General features: G+C 42.8%; 1 protein-coding gene across 1 annotated transcript; it reads right to left on the bottom strand.

Moving 5' to 3' along the window:
- Positions 1 to 4,538: 4,538 nt before the first annotated feature.
- On the bottom strand, positions 4,539 to 14,009 carry LOC310858716 (prostaglandin E2 receptor EP1 subtype-like). The gene is made up of 4 exons (XM_083764961.1): positions 13,645 to 14,009; positions 8,219 to 8,937; positions 7,448 to 7,678; positions 4,539 to 5,872 (listed from the first exon to the last, which is right to left on the bottom strand). The coding sequence occupies exons 2-4, from the start codon at positions 8,885 to 8,887 to the stop codon at positions 5,591 to 5,593; spliced, it is 1,182 nt and encodes a 393-aa protein (XP_083621087.1). The 5' UTR covers positions 8,888 to 8,937; positions 13,645 to 14,009; the 3' UTR covers positions 4,539 to 5,590.
- Between the last annotated feature and the right edge of the window lie 409 nt (positions 14,010 to 14,418).

Below are 14,418 nucleotides of genomic sequence, written 5' to 3'. Positions count from 1 at the left end.
TCTGCAGCTAGTAATTTGCTTGTCTCATCCAATTCCTCATCCCTTCAATGCGATTTTATACACCAGGCGAGTGACGAATAAACAAAATCCGGAATTGCACCAGCAAATAATTCAATATCAAACTATAAATTTGATGACGTCTCAGAGGGTTGATGCTTTTATTTGTGATGAAAAATCGGCCTTGTTTCTGTGTGGATGTGCTCATAACGGCAGTTTAAATGAATGCAGATTCGATAAATGCTGCAGGCGTGTAACTGTTGCTCTCTATTATGCACTGTAGTTGACACATTCTAAAAGCTTGATGTCGATTTATTTTGACAGGTGACAGCCCAATCTGAATCCTAAACAATAAAGAAGAAACGAAGAGTGTGGTTGGCCAGGATGTACCAAAGAAACAAAGTGGCTGTAATATTGTTCAGGCACATTCAGGCCTGCTGTCATCATGGCTTTGCTTCGCCAACGAAGATCTAGGGAGGCGGATGTCCACGTTGGTGTCTGAGGCCCGCTTTTGACCGGCAAGCTCTGCCACAACCGCTGCAGGGAAACGAGTGCTCTGATGTTTCTGCCTGTGCTGCATTCCAGTTCTTTCTTTTTCTTCTCTTTTCTTCTTTTACGGCACGTCGGTTTCTCTCAAAGGTAGACACGCCACCATCGATGGTATGACGCCAAGTCCCACGATTTGAGGCGAGGGTAGACCACTGGTGCTGATCAATGTGACATGCACGGAGGGATTTCTTTAGACAATCCTTATATCTCTTCTTTGGACCACCGATGTTACAATGGCCAGAGGAGAGTTCACTGTACAGTACAATCTTTGGCAGGCGATGATCCTCCATCCTGGCAACATGTCCCACCCAACGCAGCTGTGACTTCAACAGTAAGGCCTCTATGCTGATGGTCTCCGCCTTCTCGAGTACTTCAGTATTTGTAGTGAAGTCACTCCAGTGGATGTTGAGGATGGTGCGGAGGCAGCGCTGGTGGAATCGCTCAAGTAGTCGCAGGTGATGTTGGTATAATACCCATGACTCTGAGCCGTACAGGAGGGAGGTCAATACCACAGCTCTGTATACACTGATCTTTGTACCATTCTTCAGGTGGTTGTTTTTCCAAACTCTTTTGTACAGCCTGCCAAAAGCACTGTTTTCTTTAGCCAGTCTGTTGTCGATGTCCTTGGCTACATTGGCGTCGGACGAGATGGTACATCCCAGGTACGTGAACTGGTGGACTGACTTCAGCTCTGTCCCCTCGATGGTGATGCAGGGAGGATGATATTCCTGCTGGGGTGCAGACTGGTGAAGAACTTCTGTCTTCTTCAGGCTAACTTCCAGTCCAAAGAGCTTGGCAGCCTCTGCAAAGCAAGATGTTACATGCTGCAGGGTTGACTCTGAATGCAATGAGGGCGGCATCGTCGGCGAAGAGTAGTTCCCGTACTAGTTGTTGACAGGTCTTGGTGTGGGCCTGCAGCCTCCTCAGGTTAAACAGGCTGCCATCAGTGCGGTACCGGATGTAAATGCCGTAATCTTCGTCGTGGTCTTCAGTAGCTCTTTTGAGCATCATGCTGAAGAAAATGGAGAAAAGAGTTTGAGCGAGAACACAACCTTGCTGCACATTCAGGCCTGCTGTACCCCAGCCATAAAGATCATGGCTGCAGGGGTAAGGGTTGGGGTCGGTTGTGACCCCAATGTATATGCCCCAGTGGGCATATAAATAATGGCAGTATGATAGGGAAGGGGCCAGTACAGGAGGCATGAAGCGAGGCCTGAAGCATAGACGCCTTAACAGATGACGTCACACTGAGGAGCAACAGCAGCACAAGAACCCTGCCTCTCATAAGATGCAATGGAAAAGTTCTAGATGCACTCACTTGTAAAAAATGCTGCACCATCAAACTTTCAGATGCTGTTTTTCTCCCAGTGTGGAGGAAGAATGATTAGGATTTTTATTGTGATCTCAGTTGAAATCAGTTGTCCTCAAAACGCCTGCAACCCATCAAGTATAATTTATGCTTCGTCCCGCGATGGTCTCGCACACGCAGACCTCTACGCTCACAACAGTCGCATCCGCAATGCGATGTGAGCTTGTATATCAGCTGTTCTATGTGCGCAATACTGTTGCGCTTTGAAGTATAAATATCTCCTAGGGTGCATCTCACTAGCCAACACACAAGAGAGGTTGAATGGACTGAAACCAGCGCTCCCCAAAACAACAGGTTTGGAGATCTGTTGGGATTGATTACATGAAACAGTCACCCGTGCGCCCAGTCCCAATGTTTGTAAACCAATAATAATTGGTCTATAGGGCTTCAGTGGTTGAACATGTGCGCATACGACGTGTGTTCGTTTGTATTTGATTGACAGGTCATCATGAGTGATTTATCACAACCCTTGACATTTTGACAGGGCTCACTCACATGATTTATGAGTGTGTCACAACACCCACCACCCCTCCCCATTCCTCCTGTTACTTCCTCAGACCACAGACCCCCCCCCCAGCCACTTTCAGTATCACATACTGTGGTGAACCTCTTGATAGCCACAGTCCAGAAACATTATGTAAGCATGGTTTCCTATCTTCTGTATATTGACTGTCATTATTATTAATGGTTTCTCTCTGCTATGGATTGCACTGATTATATAGTGAGTCAGAAGAACCTAGCACAAAGTTGGGGCAAGATGCCCACAGAAAGTGCTGTCAGAATTCAGTTACTGTTGATTTGGCAAGTTGGAAGGAAGGGTTAACTTGGAATGGTTAATGGGCTGGCTTAGCTCTGGTCCATAGCTCTGATGCGTTTCATTTAGAGCTACAGTATGTTACTCTCAACTTCCGCCGCTCGCATGAATGCAGACCAGCCTCTACTCTTTGGCGTAAATAAAAAGAACGTTTTTGCTACTCACCAAAACAAAGGTGAGTTGTGTCATTAGAAAGCCTACTTTTCTTAGTGGACGCACTCTGAGCCCCCCACCACACGTATAAACTGTACTTTTTGGCCAAAAGGGGATTTTGTTTCCACCGGAAAAAATATATTTTTAGTTACTACGCTGCGCCCTCTACTGATATTGCCCAGAGAACTGCCTCATAGAGAATATTTTTCCTCCGGTGAAAAAAAATCCCTTTCTGCCCAAAAAGTACCGTTTATACGTGTGGTGGAGGGCTCAGAGTGCGTCCACTAAGGAAAGTAGGCTTTCTAATGACACAACCCGCCTTTGTTTTTGTTTTTGTGAGTAGCAAAAACGATATTTTTACTGAAAGTCCCATAGCCTTACTGCGCAGGGCGGAATCGTAGAAGCAGTAGAAGGCTATGGACCAGAGATAGGGCTGGCTTAACGGTCCGGGCACCTTTGGCTCGTGGTCCAGCATGACAGACAGTGTGTCGCGGGTTCAAGTCCCGATCCCGACGAACTTTGCTGTGTCTTCCCCCCCCATTGCTCTCCCCGTTTCCTGTCAACTTACATTGTATCTGTCAATAAAGGGCTGATCTTACCCATTTTCAATTGCGTATAGTATGATTTAGATTGTTGCTTAAAATCTTGCATAGTGCAGCCGTGAGAAACCACAAGCAGCTGTTTATTTTTCTGTTTGTGAGTCCTAGTCCCAGTATGTTGTCCTAGTCCTAGTCTCAGTATGTTGTTGCTACTTACTGACCCTTTTTTGTATCTGCCCATTATAGTTTGCCTGAATTTCTGTTTGTGCTGCCCTCTAGTGTCTGTCTAGTGTCTTATCATAATATGCACCCACACATGCACAATATTAGCCTGCTTCAATGTACAATATGATTATACTGCCAGTGCCACAAGGTACAATTCTCTGTGATGGTAAAGTGGTCAAATGACACCAGTAGTCACACACTGTAACAATGAAGTTATGTCTAGAATTTGTTTTAAATGCTGAGGGCTCAGGGAAGGAACCTGCACATATTTATATTGAGCTAGCTCAAGAGCTGGTTTCCCCAATTCCAAGCGGAAAATGTTGCTGAGGGCCTCCTAGCCCCGCCTGTCACCTCCCAAGTGCGTTTCCTTGGATCTGTGAATCTCTATGCCTGGTGTGGTCCTGTATGTAGCCTGGAAACCAGACAAATCTGCCACATAAATAATAATCCCTGGGGAGATAGATTGGTCTGGCACTCCTCAGTTTGAATTACATTTCACTCATCCCAGAGTTGTGGGTGACCAATCAGAGTCATCTATTCAAAGTGCTTCTACACCAAAGTTCCAGACTAATATCTACGCAGTGATATTAGTCTGTCTGGTTCTGGCCATGCCAGGCTAATTAATGCGCATGTACAATATGTATGTGCACATCAAAGGTTTGTGATCTGTGTCCAATAATGTACAAAATATTTGGGGATTGAGTTATCTGGCCTCTGTACAATGCATATTTACTATATTTACTTTTAGCAAACACATCCTTGAAAAGTCAACACAACCTCATGTCAAGTCACTAAATATCAAACTGGGAACCCATCGGCAAAAAACCCTGAAACTGTTCATGAGATAACAGAATAAATAGAATAGATAAGAAATCAAATGAAAGAACAGAACATTTTATAGCTTTTAAATGGTGACATTCAATATTTTTTTTATTTACATTCAGTTCATATATCCTCATAAAATTGAGGATTCAAGTAATAAGTTAGCATATTGAATTTACAATAATACACAAGTCCTTTCATGGTGTTAAGTCAAGGAAAAGTGTACTTTCTTTGTTATACTTAACCAGCTTAAACATAAAGACTTGGGTATGAATTCCACAATATTGAAACGGTAAGATTTCAGAATACAATCGGCTGAATATATCCGTAGGTTTTTCCAATAGATTTTACCTTCCTGGATCATAACCCTGTATTTTCCATTCAGCATTCATGCTATTATTATTGCACAATTATTTCCACATTTGTCAAACCTCAAAATGAGATATACAAGAATGTTACATTATGTTATCGCTCAGAAATATGTTCTAGGATTATTGATTATTGGCTCAAAACATGCATTTGCTAAATAATGCATCTTTCCTCCTCTGTAGATTAACTTGATAATGATTTTAAAATGACATTTCCTCAAAGTAAACACCTGTAAAAAATAATGTTTAAAAATGCTATCATGGGTACTGTTACATATTGTAGCCTACTTCTGCTAGGAAAAGTGAAGACATAAAATAAGGAATGGACACTTATTGTCAGCAAACATTAGAAAATATATATTTCCAAAACAGGCCTATGTGCAATATCACAGTATGAAATAACGTTCTTCATGAGATCAGAGGATTAAATCCGTTGTAAAGCTTTAAAACACTCATATGCTTGTTTAACAGATACAATTTAAGTGTCCAAGGTGAGTGGAAATAGAAAATAAAGGTCTACTGTGGACACATCTGATGTCAAATTCTGTACGTTGTGCCTGCTCTGTGTTTAGACAGACACAATCTGTCCGCACTGCATCTGCACAAGACTGAATCTTGACATTTCTTTTGCTCATTCACCTTCGTGCTGCTACATAGCCACATTCTCTAGTTCTACATTTTAATATCCAAAGTGGGCTTCTTGACTTCCAAGGACCATGGCTATGGAGGCAAGAAAACTCCAGAGGAGACATTCTCAGCTCAGATGTTTGAGTTTGTTGACCGTGGTCTTCTCTGAGCTGTGAAAGGAGGTGAGGTCCCAGCGCCGTAAGACACTGCCCTTCATACTTCCTTGGCGCTTTGTGATGAGGTAGATCTTGCGAAGGACGGCGCGGCGCAGCAAGATGTAGACCCAGGGGTCGAGGATCTGGTTCCAGGACGCCAGCCTCACGCCCATCACCATCAGGGTCTTGTAGGTGGACAGATCCTCCCCGATGGAATCCCTATAGGATCTTATCACTGACATCAGGCCAAAGATCTGTTAAACAAGAGACAGCACACAGGCATTTAGCATCATCGTGTTAGAAACACTGGGTTCAGCTATCAAATCATTTCTTGCATTTGAATTAAAAAAAAGGGCTGCCTTTTAAATAAATCCATTACAGGAAATAGGAAATGCTAGAATCACAGGAAACTTCAAAGTCAAAGGGACCTTCTCACAATACAGTATAGCTAACTATTCATTCTTTTGTGGGTTTGTCTCCCAGTAGTGCTTGTAATATACACTGTATAGGCTCCAGTAAGGCCTGCCACTAACCCAACATCCGGGGGATCCCTCCCCGGAGTCTCTTTTCGTCCTCCACTTCGCAGTTCCGTGGACCTTTAATATTAACCCCCAATTGACTGCCGAGTGTGACCGTGGACCAGGCCTCTTCATGGAGCCCATCAGAAGTGTGACCGTGGACCCGGCCTACAGAGCACGACCTGGACCAGACGTGGACCAGGCCCCTCCACTGAGCCCACCCTGTCTATCTCTCTTCTATTCTTTCTTCCTATTCCCCCTCTACCCCCCTCTCCCCCGACAAGGTCGAGGCAGATGGCCGCCCACCCTAGAGTCGGGTTCTGCCTGACGTTTCTTCCTAAAGGGGAGTTTTTCGTTACCATTGTCGTAATATTGCTTGCTCTGGGTGGATCTTTGTTGGTTGTAAAGTGTCAAATTGTTGTGATTTGACACTTTAATAAAATTGAATTTAATTGAATTATGCCTGTCAGAATGCTTAATGCAGGATCCAATCCAATCCACTTGATTTATAGTGCACGTTTAAAACAACAGTGTTGAACCATAGTGCCGTACACTCAGTAACCAAAGGATTTTTTCTTAAAACAACAATTCATAATGAACAGGGCAACATAAATAGATAATGCCTGGTGGAAACAGCAACTCTTCGCATGTTCGAACACCAAGCTCAAGGAGTACATGTGAGTTTTCAAATGTGATTTGAACACAGGAAGGAAGCTCTAACATGAGGTGGAAGATCGTTCCGATATGTTTGGGCGCTAAAACGGAAAATCATCTATAAGATAAGCGTACTATACTCACCTAACGACAAGTACATATTAAATTGGTGTGCATGAGTGCACGTGCGTGCGTGCACGTGTGTGTGTGTGTGTGTGTGTGTGTGTGTGTGTGTTTGTGTGTGTGTCATCGTACAGTCAGTCATAGACAGATAAGATGGTATGTACTGTATATCAGACTTATCAGTCATATACAGTTGCAGTACACTGAACTGTAACTTGCCTGCTTAATATGTAGTCCATTACACTTTGGTACTCACACAGTATATATAGTGTATATAATATGTAGTACTGGCATCCAAGAATAAGCCCTCAGAGATCCAGTGTGTTGTGAAGGCTATAAATTACAACCTTACAACTTCAGCACAGTATATTCACTCTTATTCAGCATGACTAACAAACAGGACAACAAAGAAGATTCTCCATCTGTACAGTATACGCTGTTTGTTTGAGCTTAGGCTCATGTACCCATTCTGCAAACTGTTAATAATTACTTCAATCAATCAATCAATGCATATAATAGGAATCTGCATCTCACCAGCAGAGGACTCCAGCAGATGCAGGAGGTGACCATGATTCCCACCAGCTGAGCCACCATCTCTATGTCGTGAGACTTAATGGCCGAGCGGTGCTGCTGGCTGCCAGGCTGCCGCCTCCGGAGCCGGGCCAGCACCAGCGTCAGCCCGCTGACGGTGTTGCACACCAGCGCCACGGCCAGAGACGTCAGGCCCAGGCCGGAGAAGAGCACCACGAACGCCACGTCCGCCTCCTGCAGGGTGTATAGGGATGAAGGCTCGTTATTTTTTTATTATTGATAATAACGAGCACCTTATCCATCAGGCTTATCGAGCCGGGTTCTTATCGAGCTCACTATTTTTGAGCATTTTCTAATTTCTATTATTTTGTGGAAAGACGGGAGACGATAAATTATCTTTTACTATGGCCTTCAAATACAGTAACAGACGGAAGGCAATTGACCTTTTTACTTTTGGAAAATAATATCGAAGAAACTGTTAACTGGTTAATATGTTTACAGTCACTTTAAAAGTGTAATTTTGTTTACCTGGACAGCACTGGTTGGTACTGTAGGTATCAATACACTTTCAGACCGACATGTTTGTGCCAGCATGGATGATTGATTAGATTTATTTCTTGATTGACCTCTTGTCGTGATTGTTTAAACATGATGTCATGAGCCGCTATGCTCAATAACAGGCTTGAATGATAAGCCCAAAGCTTATTGATACCGGTATACTCACTCAATAAGCTTGGGTTTTAATTTTTGGGGTATGGAGCTCCATATCCCTACCTGGGTGTCGTCCTCCAGCACCCTGATGAAGCACCACGTGCCCGGGTACTGATAGGTGTAGGAGCCCAGCCGGAAGCACGGCAGCATGGCCACGCAGAGCGCCGCCAGCCAGATGACCGACAGCGAGATCTTGGTCCGCGCCGTGGTGACCAGCGATGAGTGCAGCAGCGGCTGCGTGACGCCCAGGCAGCGCTCGGCCGCCATGGCGCAGCCCAGGAAGAGCGGGCACAGGCCGAAGAACACCATGCTGCCGCCCAGGAACTGGCACATGGCGTCGGCCGCGCCGTACGCCTCGGGGGACACCCCTCCCGAGAGGTAGAGCGTGAGGACCAGCGCCCCGAGCACCACGTGTCCAGTGAAGTCGGTGGCCACCAGCGAGCTGGCGAACAGCAGGAAGGTGGCCTTGGAGCGTCGGCGCTGCAGGGAGTAGGCGTTGGCCAGGATGACGAGGGCCACGATGTTGGAGATGATGCCCAGGGTCATGGAGAGCATGGCCGCGATGGGCTCGCTGGAGGTACCGGGCCCTTGTTGTTTGTCCGAGGTGAGGTTCCCGTGCTGGGACGGGGACATGAGGCCCTCCATGTTGGACACCTCCTCGGCCATCGGTGGGAGGAGGAGGTGGTGGTGGTGATGGGGGGCCGAGGCGTTGTAGTGGCTCATCGCTAACATGGTTGAAATATGACGGTTATTATGACGACAAGGCCCATGGCACAGAGAGCCTGCAGGAGAAAGAGTATAGGTCAATAAACAGTGGTGGAAAAAGTATACCTAAATGTTTTACTCAAGTAAAAGTATCGATACTGCAATATAGAAGTACTCTGTTACAAGTAAAAAGCCTGGTATTCAAAATGTACTTGAGTAAAAGTACAAAGGTATTGGCATCCAAATAATGTACTTAATACCAAAAGTAAATGTACTCATTATGCAGAATGTCCGATTAACAGTTTTCAAATCTTTTGAAAATAGCCGATCTACAAGCTCACAGTGCGTAGCATCACGTGCATTGTGAGCTTGTAGATCTGCTATTTTACAAGTATACAATATTTGGATTTGAGATGTAGTGGAGTTGAACGTAAATGGAGTTGAACATAAAAGTATTGGTAATTGGAAATACTCAAGCAAAGTACTTTCCACCATGGTAAATGGTGCATTTATATAGTGCCTTTATCCAAGGCACTTTACATAGATTCTGCATTACATTCACCCATTCACACACACATTCATACACTGACGGCGGTGGAAACCATGCATGCAAGGCACCAACCAGCACATTAGGAGCAATTAGGGGTTTAGTGTCTTGCTCAAGGACACTTCGACACTAACTCTGGGAGAGCCCGGGTTCAAACTGGCAACCTTGCAGTTACTATCCGGCCACTCTACCCCTGAACCACCGCTGCCCCATGTACACATTGGATATTGTTTAAATGAATCATATTGTTTGTGGTTGATGTTGATATTTAACGGAATAACTGTAGCACTGCCCCTTTAAGGGTAGTGCATAAAAGGGGTGAGCAGGTGTGGCCTCTGTTTGAGTGTTTGTTGGGGACCTGGTTGGAGGCATGAGGTGTTTCTCAACCTATATTACTTGGTAAGAAAACCTCAAACTAATGCTTTGATAATTAATTTTGATTAATATGGGGATTTCGTCAGGGTGTGATGTTTTGTGAGGGAGAGTTTGGAGGAGTCTGTAAAGGGTAGGGGAATGGCCAGGTTTTAATATAGGGTTATTGACATGGGGACAATGTTTAATAGTCAACTGTTAGCCTAATTGCATTTACTATGAAAACCTGCATCTCCCATTAGTCATGCCTCCATATAGGTCACGCCTCATGATATCACCTCCCTGATCATGAAACAGTTTGAGAAGCTAGTCAAGCAAGAACTTGTGTCTAAAACTGAGAGCCTACTAGTACTAGACCCTCTTCAGTTTGCATGCAGGGGTGTCCAGGATGCAACTGTTGTCAAATGTCTGTTTTACGTTTCAAACCTCTACGACCTGCTGTAAACCAAATTGTAATGAGGCATTACATGTTGAGAAGTAAAAATATATGCTTTACTAATTATCTCCGTCAGGTGCTTCCCCACCCCAGTCATAAAACCTTATTGTGTGAATGCTTGATGAGATATTATCTAGTTGTCAGTTAGGCCAGGGAGCAGAACAGGAAATCTGGAAGAGGCCCCCATGAAAGGCCAGTGAAAGTACCAATGTGACACTGTGGGTGTCTATAGGACCTATAGCTCCCTAGAGATGGTGAATTCGCAAGACGGGAAGCTAGATAAGGAACTAGATAAGGAACTTAGTACATCTCTCAACTGTCAATGACCCTTCAATCACCCTTCTGACCCATCAGATGAACTCCTGTAACGGGTTGTGTCTATTCAACTTCCCTTCTGTTTTTCCAGAATTCTGCTGATGCAAGCACTTGTATCGACAGGAAGGTATAAGAGGAGACACAAATGTGTCTCGGGAGCTAGGGAAACCTCTGTCGATCACTTTGACTTTGTCATTTTGAACTCTGTACTTTGGTTTTATTATATTCTCTGTCTACGGATCCTTCAAATAAACGTATACTTTATCCTTTCAACTCTATTCTTATTAATTTCTTGTCAGTTCTATATTCTTATTCCTTGTGAAATTTCCACCACAATGTCATCATGCATTCATATATGGTCATGCCGCATGACATCATGCCTCTATATATGGTCATGCCTCGTGACATCACGCCTCCATATGGTTACGCCTCGTGACACGTCACGCCACCATATAGCCATCTCCAAATATGAAGATCACGACACTGACCTCATCTAACCCTGGATAACCATACATGGAGAAGACTGGATCATCACCTAGATCTGGCTACAGTATATGGAGCCGGCCAGCAGCTATACATCTGACCTCAAACCCTTAGATCTCCATATATGGAGCTGACCTGTTCTGACATTCCATATGTTGATCCCCCCACCCGTCCTTCCTGTTCTGACATACCATATGTTGATCTGACCTCATCAAACCCTGTACACACATATATGGCCAGTACTGAATTAATTCCATGTTGATCTGACCCCCCCCACCCATGCCAAAGCGCCAGCGCTCGCCCAGCAGTCTGCCGTCTAATAATCAAAAAGCATTTTTGATTAATTATTTCCATTTCTTGTATATCAATGAATCGATGCAAACACTATGTTTTCTATTGTAATTGTTTGCTAAATGCTATTGATTTGAAGTCATATTGCCAAGCTTTATGAGTATAGCTTTATGAGTAGCTTTATTGGTAGCCCATGCAGTCCACTGCTAAGAATAATTCATATATGGACGGAGTGTGAAAGAAAGAGATGAGCATGTTTTTCTGATTTTTAGCGGCATTTCTCCATGGGTTTTCCGAAAAACGCGTCCAGTGTGCAACCACCTTTACAGCCAGAGTGTAGAGTAGGAGAGTAGCGACACGATTTGATCTCGCCGCAAAGCGGGTGCCTATAGGGCTATAGTTCCAAACATTGCTCCTATGGCTGGAACTATCCCATTGAGATAGAATGAGCACGTCCGCATTCCATTGTTACAATGGGAGTCAACAACGCTATAGTGTCGTCACTCTCTTACTATATTACTCTGCTTACACCTATAGGTCACTCATTGACTGTCTAACTAATGACTAATGCACCCTAAAAAAGTAAACCTATACATACTGTATATAGTAAATCATTACCATGGGTTAACCACATCCACAGTTCAGTGCAGGAGCCTTGAGTATATTGACTGCAGGGTCTGTTTTGGTATTTTGTTGTATTTTTGTCATTTGCTATATATTTTGTATAATGTAATGAATTTGTAGGCCTATAGAGGGTATGCGTGTGACATCAAACCCGGAAGTTATGCAGGAAAGGCCTACTTTCTGCAGGCCTTGACAGCCCATTCATACAAAGTTGTATTTGATTGCATTAAATGACGATAAATGACATTAAATTCACTTTGTCACTAATTTTGCCACTCGATTTGCCATTGACTTTATGCATGTGCATACCGTCTATTGAGGGGTAACCAGATGTATAATTCTATTGTAGGACAACCTAATAACTGTTTTTCCCACGGTGCCACATGGTATTTGTTTGTTGGGCCATCTGCCATAGTGGTGTTGAGGACACACATGGACTGGACACACATTCATTAACATTGCATGGGTTGTATTTTGTTTGCTCTTACTTTATTTGCTTTTGGTTTTGCGTGTTTAATGTTTGAATTTGATTGGTTTATTTGTTGTGTAGGACTGTAGGCTATGTTTAGTTTGAGCTATAGGACTCATATATATATATATATATATATATAGGCCCTGAAGCCTGTATCACCTGCCCTTGGGCTCAGTCCCACTTTTAGGATCATGTTAATAATAACCCCTCTTCCCTTCTGTATTTTTTAAACTTCATTATATTTTTCTACATGTTGAATAAACTTGACACTTTTGCTACATCAGCCTCTGGTTCTGTTCATTCTGTTCAGTTGACAGTTACATTGTCCATCAGACCAGCATATACACAGTATATGGTGCTTAATGTATAGGATCTCTCACTCCTAGTTGTGAGGGTGGCAGTCATTTTATAATATAGCCCTGCTATATAAGAACTAGGCCTAATATTGATATTCTATTGAGATAGCCGGATAGGCTTATAGGGTTTGAATTATCAAGAAACATGCACCTAATAAAGAAAATAAAATTATTTAATATTCTATTTAATAAAAAATGATATTCTATTGAGACTACGCTATATATAGCCTATATACTCAATATGTTCCTACAGTAGCCTGTAAATGTTCAGAATGTTTTCCCAAAAATTCACAGACCACAAATTAACCTCGGAAACTAAAGCTGACACAAAGCCCATTCACCCCATGAACCTTGTTAAGTATGACTATAGAGAGAGAGCCAACTCAGCCAAGGACAAGTTATGACAGTGCTGTTGCGACCTCAGACACATTCCTCAAGCTTATAGTGGGATTTGACGGTGTTTACAAACATTTGATGGAAAGGAAACCAATGCATGGATAATTATGACTATACTTTGACTAAACTCCAAGTCTGACATTTCTAGTTTATATTTTTGATTTAGCCTATTTATTATATTCTTATGCACAACAATGACGACATAATTACCTTCCTATAGCCAAAGTATATCAAGCAGGATTGATGTCTCCAATAAATATTGATGAATGATATATCAAATAAAAATGTTTCTACATTGATCACTTCAGCTGCTATCAGTCTGTATAGAATCACAAATAAAAAGATGCAAAACCAACTATATGCAATTAAGTGAAACTTCTCTATATGTTTGATAAGACTATTGCTTTAATTTCGTTTTGCCACCGGCTAGATCGTTTTATAGTTTAGGCTACCTTTCATTTAGATAATAATTAAACAAATAGGCCAACTCACCAATAGATGGGGTAGAAATCCATTCAGTTAAGAAAGGTGTTCAAAACGATTAACGAATGTTACGAAATTATATTCCTTCACAAAGTGATAATCCAGAAATAATCCATTGAAGACGTAACAATTTCACCGAATCCTATCAACAATTTGGCGAACATGATCTGCAATCATGTTTCCATTTGGTGATGGAGAGAGAGCTCTCCAGGCCAGTCCAGTCAGAAATGCTTTAAATTGATAATAACGTTCGTTTAAAATGATCCATTTCTATCTGCAGCTATAGATTGTTAGATTGGCGAGGTGAAGTGAACTGTAGTTCTAGCCTACTAACCCACGGGTGTCCTTCGCACTGAGTCGCACACCACGCTTTATATAGCGCGTCTCTTCACGCATGCAGAGGCAGTTTATGGGCGGCTCTGCAATGTCTGGATTGTCTGCATGCAGTGAGTCAAGTTCACTAGCCCATACGAATCGAGATACGTCTTGTCTGCTTTCTTGCATTGTATTCTTTTATGACATAATTGTCCATATGATGATGAATTGAACAAAGGTTTTTGTAAACAAGTCTAGTGCTTTATTGGTCGTCCACTCACAGTTTTTTTTATTGAGTTGTATACTTGAAATGTATGTACTGTAATTCTGCAAACTGTTAATACATACTTCAATCAATCAATGGATTTCTGATTTATTTTGTCTCCACGTTCAGATAAATAGATGGATAGAATGGATGGATGGATAGATTTTTCTAGCCAATTTCTAAACAAAATATCCACATGGCTA

Source organism: Protomyctophum parallelum (genome assembly GCF_964188405.1).
Source record: "Protomyctophum parallelum genome assembly, chromosome: 5".
Classification (NCBI taxonomy): Eukaryota; Metazoa; Chordata; class Actinopteri; order Myctophiformes; family Myctophidae; genus Protomyctophum; species Protomyctophum parallelum.
This window is presented reverse-complemented; position numbering and strand designations above follow the sequence as displayed.

Coding starts and splice junctions, on each gene's coding strand:
- LOC310858716 (XM_083764961.1), bottom strand. CDS start 8,887: ATGTTAGCGATGAGCCACTACAACGCCTCGGCCCCCCATCACCACCAC. Junction 7,679..8,218: donor TGCTGGAGGACGACACCCAG/GTAGGGATATGG, acceptor TACACCCTGCAG/GAGGCGGACGTGGCGTTCGT. Junction 5,873..7,447: donor TCTGCTGGAGTCCTCTGCTG/GTGAGATGCAGA, acceptor CTTGTTTAACAG/ATCTTTGGCCTGATGTCAGT.